This window comes from Equus quagga, unplaced genomic scaffold (assembly GCF_021613505.1).
Source record: "Equus quagga isolate Etosha38 unplaced genomic scaffold, UCLA_HA_Equagga_1.0 268.1_RagTag, whole genome shotgun sequence".
Lineage (NCBI taxonomy): Eukaryota > Metazoa > Chordata > Mammalia > Perissodactyla > Equidae > Equus > Equus quagga.
In genome coordinates this window covers 2,272,394-2,282,032 of record NW_025799869.1, presented here as the reverse complement: position 1 = coordinate 2,282,032, position 9,639 = coordinate 2,272,394, and the positions used below count along the sequence as shown (strand labels likewise).

General features: G+C 52.8%; 2 protein-coding genes across 4 annotated transcripts in view; both read left to right on the top strand.

Moving 5' to 3' along the window:
• The first annotated feature begins 1,602 nt into the window (after window positions 1-1,602).
• LOC124233860 (cyclin-dependent kinases regulatory subunit 2) lies at window positions 1,603-5,980 on the top strand. The gene is made up of 3 exons (XM_046651117.1): window positions 1,603-1,766; window positions 4,315-4,442; window positions 5,652-5,980. The coding sequence occupies exons 1-3, from the start codon at window positions 1,708-1,710 to the stop codon at window positions 5,702-5,704; spliced, it is 240 nt and encodes a 79-aa protein (XP_046507073.1). The 5' UTR covers window positions 1,603-1,707; the 3' UTR covers window positions 5,705-5,980.
• Window positions 5,981-7,621: 1,641 nt separating this feature from the next.
• The window catches only part of LOC124233878 (selenocysteine insertion sequence-binding protein 2-like), a 39,422-nt gene continuing 37,404 nt past the window's right edge, over window positions 7,622-9,639 (top strand). For all 3 annotated transcript variants that reach the window (XM_046651139.1, XM_046651138.1, XM_046651140.1), the window contains exons 1-2: window positions 7,622-7,755; window positions 8,730-8,875. In XM_046651139.1, the coding sequence (XP_046507095.1) occupies window positions 7,720-7,755; window positions 8,730-8,875 (182 nt within the window). In that variant the 5' untranslated portion in view covers window positions 7,622-7,719. The remainder of the gene's footprint in view (window positions 7,756-8,729; window positions 8,876-9,639) is intronic.

Here is a 9,639-nt window from a genome sequence, read left to right as displayed (position 1 = left end):
GCAGCAGCAGCGGCTCTGCCTGCCCGTGGGTCCTGTCCCCATGCCAGCGGGGGCAGCAGAAGCGGCAGCAGAAGCTCTGACTGCCCATGGGTCCTGTCCCCATGCTATTCTATTCTCTAAATGAAAGAGCACTACTGCCAGATCTTAAGAGTCTAAGAAATCTTTCTTTCGACTCCTCGGCTCACCGACCCCCCATCAATGACGCTGCTCTACTTTTCTGTTTGAAACCTTCCACAAAACGCCTTTGAAAATACGTCTCCTGGGAAGCTTTTCTTTCCCAGTTTTGCCAGAAAAGTGAGGGATTCCTTTCCCAGCTCCCTAACTGCCCATTCACGTCTTCAGCTCGCAGCACATCATCATGGCTCACCATTCCGGCCGGCCGTCTGCCCGCGCGCCCAGCGGGGGGACGGGCCAGGAGCAGACCGGACAAGACCGGGCCAGGAGCGGGGCGACCGGACAGGAGCGGGGCGTGGGGCGGGGGGACGGGAGAGGAGCGGAGCGGGGGGGGGGGGGGGGGGGCGGGGGGGGGGGGGGGGGGGAGGCGCACAGGTGGCCGGGACTCGGGGACAGGGGTGGTTCCTGCTCCTAAGGACACATGGCTGTCCGAGGGCACTGGCGAGCGCCCCTACAGACACACTACAACCGATCACTTAAAAACTGTCACCGAGCGCTCATCCTGTGTAGCGCCCGCGCTGCCGCCGACGGGCTAGGGCGCGGAGAGCAGACAGCGAGCCGTCCGGGGGCAGCCTGGGCGCAGCGCCGGGGCACGAGCGAAGGGCCGGGTTCGTCGGGGAACGCGGCACCGCCAAAAGTCACCTTCAGCGGTCACCGCGGCCACCCCGGCCCGGCCCGCGCGCCCGCCCGCACCGCGCCTGCGCGCACGTGCTCTCGGCCCGGGTCACCGCGGCAACACCGAGCGCGCGCAGGGATGTCTGGGAGCCCCTCTGCCCGTCACCGCGCCCGCACACACCAGAGCCCCTCGCCTCCGCGCTGGGCCGCAACTGGGAGCAGACGCGCGGGGGACACCCTCTACGGGGGTCCCGGGCACGACCTTCGGGCCCGCCTTCTGGAAGCTTCCCCGCGGCCGGCCCTCACACTCGCCTCACCCACTTTCCCCGGTTTGGGGCGGCAGGCCAGCTTCCCTCAAGCTCCACAGACCCTGGGCCGGGGAGGCTGCGCCTGCGCACAGGCGACTGTTCGGCGAGGGGCCAGACCCCGCGATACCTCGCCCCTCCCGCAGGTCTACCGCCCCAACGGCTCCGCCGAACTGGAAAGTTCTAAAGCGCCGCGCACGCTCCCTGCGGCCCTCAGGATCCTGGCTCCGCTCCTCCCTCCGCTCCTCCCTGGCCACGCCCCTTCCCCTCAGGAGGCTCCCCGCCTCCACGCCGTGCCAATCATCCATTTCTTCCCTCGGGCAACCTCGCAACAGGCCTCTGATTGGCTGATCTTGGGAGCGAACGCCGCGGAGGGGCGGCGACGATAGGCTGGAAGCCGGCCCCGGCCGCCCCGCAGTGTGCGCGGAAGGTGATTGGTCGGCGCCGCCGTCCAATCAGCGGCGGGATGTCGGATTCAAACGGGACTCGTTGGGCCTGCGGTCGGTTGGTCGCAGTCGAGCCGTTGCCTTGGCCGGACGCGGACGTGCGGCCTGCTGCCCCGCTTTTCGCGCCCCGTGTCCCGCGCCGCGCCGCGCCGCGCCCCGCCCGCAGGATGGCCCACAAACAGATCTACTACTCGGACAAGTACTTCGACGAACACTACGAGTACCGGTGAGCGGCCGGCCGGCGCCTGGGGCCGAGGGCTCGACGCGCTGGGCCGGGGTCAGAGGCCGGGGGTCGGGGAGCGCCGGCCGCCGCCGCCGCCGCCGCCCTTTGTCCCGGGGGACCGGGACAGGGCGGCCGGGGCCGGGTCCTCGGCGGGCGGGGCGGGAGCGCTCCCGTGCTGCGGCGGCCGTCGGCGGAGCTGGGGTGCCGGAGGGCCCGACGGGGCGGGGTGGTGTGGCGCGGTGTCCGGTGAGGCGGGTCGCGGCGCCGCGGCCCGGGTCCTTCCCCGCCGGGGTGTGTTGGCCGCGGACCCCTGGCATGGGGGGGTGGGGTCTGGGTGCCGACGTCACGTGCCGCCGAGCGGCGTGGCGAGTCGAGGCCGCTGAGCTGGGGAGCGCGGGGGCGGCGGGGGCGTGGCGTCCGGGGGTGGCGGCCGCGGCGCCGGTTTGCTGCCCGGCCCTGGGGTCCGGCCTCCAGGAGGCTGGTGGGGCGAGGACGTGACGGCGGGCGGCCTGCCCGGTTTGCTTTCGTGCCCTGGTACCTTGAAGGCCCACGTTCGCAGGAGAAAAAGTAAAGATTAGTAGTAAGTTAGTGTTATCTGCCTGGTTGTCCTGTTCCTGGCCGGAGAAGCGCCGTGCTTTTCTGGCTGTGGGTAGACGTGCAGTCCATCTTCTTGTGTGTGGTCACTGCGCACTGCACAGTCCTAGGCCGGTCACATCGGGGTGATGTGCAGTCACGTGGTTTCGACCCCGAGCCCGGCTGTGGACGTCACGGCTCTCCAGACTGGAGGGCCGCTCGGAAGCGCGTCTGGCTCCAGGCGGACTGAGACGTCCTGACGGCGTCGTTGATAAGCCTTGGGCGTGCCGCCTGCGCGGTGGGAGCTGCGGCCTGCGGGACTGGGTGGCTTGAGTGTGGCGGTGTGTAGACGGGAATCCCGTCGTGTCTGAAGTCGCATGTTGGAATCCAGTCTTGGGTAGAGCTGGTCTTTCCTGCCCAAGCCCCCCGCCGTCAAGCAGGACAGCGGTTGATGTCCAGAGGCGCTCTTAGAGGGAGGCTACACCGACAGACCCCGCCGGCGGTGACTCTAGGGTGGTTCGTATATAGTGGTGCGGCGCGCAGTGTAAATGGCAAAAATTAGTATTTGTTTTTGCCAGTAGGCATTATCTACATCTTTGATTTCTCTTTTGTAGAAACTTAATTTCCTATTCCTTTTGCTTATGCTGAGGTTCCTTCGTGAATGGACTTCAAGAATTGGTTCAAATGATTTTTGCCAGCTATGATAGTAAGCATAATTTGACGTGGTGGCCTCCTGGCAATCTAGTGACATAGCAAATGTTGTTCTAAGGGTCACTTTTGTCCTGCGAATTAGTACTTAACTAACCAGCCACTGACTAGAACCTAAGTTGATGACAGCTTAGTGCTTACAATGAGTTATGGGTGCAGTTTTCCTGTGTGCCAGGAAGTGTGAGCAGATTACACCATTCTCCCCCCCTCCCCGGAGAGACTCAGAGGTCGATACTGTACTGGTCACAAAATTCAGTTGCTGGTTATGGAGGACTCTGCGTAAACTATTACTGCTACTGATAACGAAGAAAATGGGGCTGGGAATTGTGATTTTATAAAGAAGATTTTTTTTAAGAAGCGGAGGGTGCAATTGTACATATTCTTGATGGTTTGACATTGAAGAATATTGCATGCCTTCCTAAAAATCTGGATAAAGTGTTAGAGATAGGTCAGTAACTTACTGGAAAGCTGAAAGTCTGTGTGTAAGGTTGCAGGTACATGTATATGTGCAATTAGTGTTTGCTTTTATTTTTAAACAAAGTATAAAGCAACTTCTGGAGTACACAAGGACTTGTATCTACTACAAATGTATAATGTTGAGTAATAGGAAGCCCAAATTAATTGTAACAAATTGGGTTTTTACCCTCTTCTGAAAAAGGCTGCATGGGCTTGGGGTGACAGCTCTACAGTCAGAGCCCATCTGAATTACAATTGTGTCTGTGGTCTTAGATGGCTTCTCTGTCTCCCTGGTCATGTTAGTCTGCCTCGTAACCAACAGAAAGGAGGAAAAAAGAAGAGTTGGGCTGTTCTTTTGAGTATACTTTCTTTAAGTTGCATATTTTTGTTTATGTCCTATTGGTCAGGATTTAGTCCTGTGACCAGAGGGAGCTGCAGGGGAGGCTGTGATGTTTTAGATTCCATGTGCCCCAATTCATTTTTGGGGTTCTATTCCTGAAGAAGACTGAGACAAACAGCAAGGAGCCTCTGCTAGGGGAAAAAAGTTAATCCTAAGTAAAAGGCCTTCTGCTTTTGGACTTCATATTCTTATCTCTCTAATTTGAACATAGGCCATCAAAAATCAGAATTAAAGGTATAGAGGCTAGTCTTCAAGACTGACACCAATGGTAATGTAACAGAGTTGCTTTAAAGAACTTTGTTTTGAGGACAAAAACTGTCAATTTTAAGTATCCTAAAGATGCATATGTAAAGTGATTATAATTTTAGGAAAGGCATACTTACATAGAGCACTAATATTTCGCTCTTTTAACAGGCATGTCATGTTACCCAGAGAACTTTCCAAACAAGTACCCAAAACCCATCTGATGTCTGAAGAGGAGTGGAGGAGACTTGGTGTCCAACAGAGTCTAGGCTGGGTTCATTACATGATTCACGAGCCAGGTAAGGTCAACTGAATTCAATAGTTGTGGTTGTTGAAGAGTTTTAGTAGTACTGACATTGAATAAAATCTCAAAGTAACTGATAAGGTTGACTATCTTTGAATGTCTGACTCCTTTCTTTAGAGAGGGTTCGGTTCCAATTTTATAGTAAATAAAATACCACAACTGAAAATAGTGCATTATTCTACCTGCAAAAATAGCAAGTCAAAATATAGGCTATTTTGTTGAAGTTTAAAATGTATCATTGTTCATAGTATCCTAAGTATTTTACCATAAGTATATTTAGAATTCTGGTGTCCCCTCTTTGAAAACTATAAATTTATTTTAAGACAACTTAAGTGTCCTTAAGTTCTCTGTGTAGAAATTGATGCAGTTTGAAGTGGTTTGTCTTTTCCTTTGGCTTTCTATTGAAGGATAATTGGTATCTACCACGTTAAGTTTAAATGAGATGACATGTGAGTGAACTCAAATGTGCTACTGTTATGCTTTATGAGTGCTTATGCTGTTAGGTGGTATTTACCAGAGTTTTACTAGGTACTAAATAGTAAACTAGACTCAACTTTGTGGGCTTAAATTCTACTTCTGGGTTATCATTACATCTAACTTAAAGGATTTATAATGCTTAGAACAAAATGAGAACTGTAGAAGCCAAACTAGGTGGAACTAAAGCTATTTTGCTTTCTGCTCTTGTTAAAAAAAGTAGCAGCAGCAGAAAACTCCTAACTTCCTTGGGATTGGGTCAGTAATTGTATTAGAGTTCAAGAGGTCTTTCTCTAGATAACACAAAAGCAACTTGAGGAACTTAACTGTAGGTTCCTGGCCCCAACCTGCTGAAACAGAAACTATGGGGGTGCACCTCTGGGACCTGCATTTTTATAAGCTGATGGTTTTGGAATGAGATGTTAGGTGTCTTTTCTCCACAGTTACCCTTCTCTTTGCTTTTCACTGGAATTGAGCTTCTAAAGGTAGAAAGCATTCTCCCCAAAGTAGCCTCTCTACTTAGCATCTCTTTTCTCCATAGTTTCATCCTTAGGTTGCTTTCTTTTGTTCACTGTTGACAGTGACTTTGAAGCAATATTCATTTCAAACACCTCAATAAGTAACATTGACCATAGATTTATTTTATTTTATTTTGGTCCAATTGAGAAATCTTTGTTGAATGAATGAAAATTAACATTTTAAAATTATATAAAATATTTTCTTTCCACAGAACCACATATTCTTCTCTTTAGACGACCTCTTCCAAAAGATCAACAAAAATGAAGTATATCTGGGCATTGTCAATTAAATCTTTTTCAAATTTAATGTATATGTGTATATAAGGTAGTATTCAGTGAATACTTGAAAAATGTACAAATTGTTCATCCATACCTGTGCATGAGCTGTATTCTTCACAGCAACAGAGCTCAGTTAAATGCAACTGCAAGTAGGTTACTGTAAGGTGTTTAAATTTCTTCTGGTCGGTGTTTCTCTTAATGTAAGTGCCTGTTTGACTTTACCTGTTACTTCTGTTTAAATAAAGTTTGTATGTTGCATTTATCCCTGTTTGAAGTTATTGAGGTTTATTAAGGATAATTTGTGACTGCTGAGGTTGTTGGATGGTTTCAGTTTTACAGTTTTACTCAGAAGGAAACTTACGGTAAAGAAATGTTATTAATTGGGTTTAAAATAGCTTGGTGTGATGAGGGTACCATTTAAATTCACTTATGAAGAAACTAAGAACCAGGGATAAGTTTAATAGAAACAAAGTTGATTTTATAGCTCTGTTGTTAGTCTAGTTCCTAGAGAATTGTCTAGAATCTCCACTTGAAGGAAAGCTGAACTTAATACTCTCTGGGCTGCTTCCACTTATCTAAAAACTGCCACATCTAGGGCCTTGGAAGAAACCACTTAACCCTGTTTCTCCTTTTCTCCATGAACCAAGTGGGGATAATGTTTCTTATAAAACGTCACAGCATTTTTAGAAGTCCAAAAGCACTGTAAGGCACCCTTCATGCCGTGTATATTTTGTGTCTGTTAAATAGCCTTTTTAGCTGCTGGGGAAATATTTTAGAGTTAATGCGAACACAGGCAATTTATCCTCATTGCTATGCTGGAGAAACCTTTTAAATGAGCTGCCAGTAAACATAAGCACACGCCAGCGCCTCGGTCTGGTGGTCCTTTGTATGCCCCTCTCTTTAGAAAGGGACGCCTTTACACGTACTGAGCACGATAAATACTTAAGGGGATAAATACTTAAGGGGATGAGCAGCGGCCTAGAACTTATCCCTGCCCCCGGGGACCCATCAGCTAGAGGTCTAGGGTTAGCAAGCCCACAGAAAGGTGCCTGAATTGTTAAGTAAACGTCATCCTTTAGGGTACACGGGAGAGTGTTGAGAGGGAGGGGTGACATCCCCCCTCAATCTTCAGCATTGATTACTGCCAGACTCCAGGCCTCTCCCCACCCTGGAGGTGGGTGGTTCGAGGTGTGTTTAATCGACCTGTGCGACCCGCACAGAAGGAAACTTGGATAACTGGAGCTGCCTGCATTCCCTGTTTGAAATACCTGGTAGTCACTCTAACCAAGTCTCCCGGCAAGAGACCGAGAAAACCTACAATTAGCCCCGTGGGTCAAACAGCCTACACTGCCCGCACCTTCCCGCAGACCCACCAGCCAGAGGATCGTCGCCGCCGCCCCTCCCCTACTCGGAGTGCTCGCGTCCCTGTGCCTTCTCACCCTGCCGTTACCACGCCTCTTGCCCTGTGCGCGGCTTCCCTGCAACGCGAAGCCCCACCACTGTCCATCTCCCTTTCCCGGCACGTGCTGTCCAGCTGTCCGCTGAGAGGACCGCGCAGCGCTGAAGGTTTCCTGGGCTTCGCGTTCCCGCAAGCTGAGCACTCCCTGTCTGGCTGGCTTGCCAGGTCGCAGGACCAGCGGGTACGCAGTCCTCCACGTCGCCAAGCCGCCCCAGCCCCGCCCCGGCTCCAGGTGCCCGCCACCGTGAGCACGGGCTTTCGTCCAGGCCAGCGTGCCGCCCTTCCCAACAGTCCCGGAGAACCCGCGCTCAGCACACGGGCGCCCCCACCCGCCGCCCGCGTGGGCCCAGAGCGGCCGCTGCGCGCACTTCCGGCCGGAAGCGGGGCGGGCCGGGGCGCGGGTGTGTGACGCACTTCCTGGCGTCCGCTCCGAAGGCGGAAAACCCGGGGGGAGGCGCGGGGAGGCGGCGCTCCGCGCGTCTGCGCCGCCAGCCGACCGGGGCTGCTGGCCTCCCGGGCTGGGCTTCGTCCGAGCCGCTGCCATGGCCTCGGAGGGGCCGCGGGAGCCGGCGGGCGAGGTGAGGACCGGAGCCCGGAGTGGTGGGGGGCGGCACGGGGCGCGGGCGCAGGCGGGGGCGGGCGGCGCGGACTGGCCCCGGCGCGCCCACCCCCCGCGGTTAAACGGGCGGCGGAGGCCGCGGTCGAGGGGGCCGCTCCGTCCCCAGGCTGCGGGGGGCTCTCCGCCGGGCCGGCCGCCGCTGTCGCGGGACGGGAGGCTTGTCTGAAGTCGCTCGTTGCGGTGCTGTGAGGCGGCGGGTCCGCCGGACGGGCTCAGTCCCCCGCGGAGGAGCCCTGCCGAGCGCATAAACGGGCGTCCACGTGAATTAACTGCCGCGCGTGTGAGACGGCCAGTGGGAGCAAATCTCTTAGCACGGATCTAAAGGAAACAGGAACACAAAAACACAATTTTAAGTTAAAGTTCCAAGAGCTCCTGGCGATAGAATTATTTTCCGGCAAAGCTAGCTTTTGCTTTCAACAAGATTCTTAGTGGGTCAGTGAGTGAAAAGCAAACGTTCTGTAAGTTTTTCGAGAAATCGAGTGGAAACAGACTTCCGCAGTGTGCGGTGAGCGCCCCCGCTGAGCCTTGCGCGGGTGTCTCTGTGTATTGACTTCCGGCAGCTCCGCGGGTCCCAGTTATCCCGAACCGCGGCCCGAGAGGTGACATGCCCGTGTTCCGAGTCAACGCAAGGGTGCGCTCTCCGCTGTGCTCCCGACTGTGTCTTCTGGCTGGCAATTTACTTCCACTGTAACTAGTCCTCCTTATTTCTCACTTCCAAAATTTGGTAGACCGCTTTTCCTAGTAAAACAAAATTCACTGGGGGAGAGACTGTCAGCAAACAGGTTCTTGTCTTTATGAGTCGAAGCGTTTGAACAACAGCACCGTAATTAGCCTTTCTGAAGCGGCTAGAAGAGAGCGACTCTAGGTTTTTTGTTTGTTTACATTTGGTCAGTCTCAGAATGTGTGTATCCACAACCCGCTTTTTTCCCTCAGGGCATCAAGTTGTCCGCAGATGTCAAACCGTTTGTCCCCAAATTTGCTGGGCTCAGCGTGGCATGGTCAGAGTCTTCAGAAGCACGCGTGTTCCCCAGCTGTGCAGCCACGTACTATCCCTGCGTTCAGGAGCTACCAGTGCCTGAGTATGTATCCTTCCACGTGTCCCGCCCTACCTGGGGACTTTGTTTCTTGGCTTCAGTGGTGATTAGACTTTGAAATGTGCTGCAGCCAGCACATTAAAGTTCTCAGAGCGATTAGAGAAGATGCTCCTCAGTCAAGAAGAGTCTGAGCCAGTAGCACAACTTAACTGTGTCATGGACCAAAACTGGAGCTTCAGCTCTCCTTTTCTTTCTCCGAAACCTTTTCTTTCTCCGAAATCTTGCAGTTATTTTGGGCAAGGAAAGTATGGAGACTGCGTTGAGTTTATTAGTAGGAAATACAGTTTCCGGGTTCATTTGTGGATACGGTTTAAAACTATGTAGGATCTAACAGGAGCTGAAATGGTAAGAAGGGTGTGGGGAGGAAGTGGGGCAAAGGACAGCCCAATAAGCAAACATGCCCTTGGGTCTTAGGGTGTGGCATGTACAGTCTTGCTCCGGGAAGGAGTGGGGCTGGCGGCCACAGCTGCCACTGTGTGTGGATAATAATTTGGAAATGGCTGGGTTTGCTTTCACCCTATTTCCTGTGGAGATGGATTCTACAAGTTTTGATTATAAATTTTTCTGAATTTGAGTTGAAAGAAGGTTTTTGTTGTCCTTTAAATTTTTTTTCTTTCTCAAAATTCATTCTCTAGGTAATTGCAAAATGGTTTCCATTATTAGTTGAATTTAGAAAAATAAATGTTAAACCTTTTACACAGTTGTGTAGATTACTTGTGGATTTATTTTTAAGGCATGAATCACCTTTA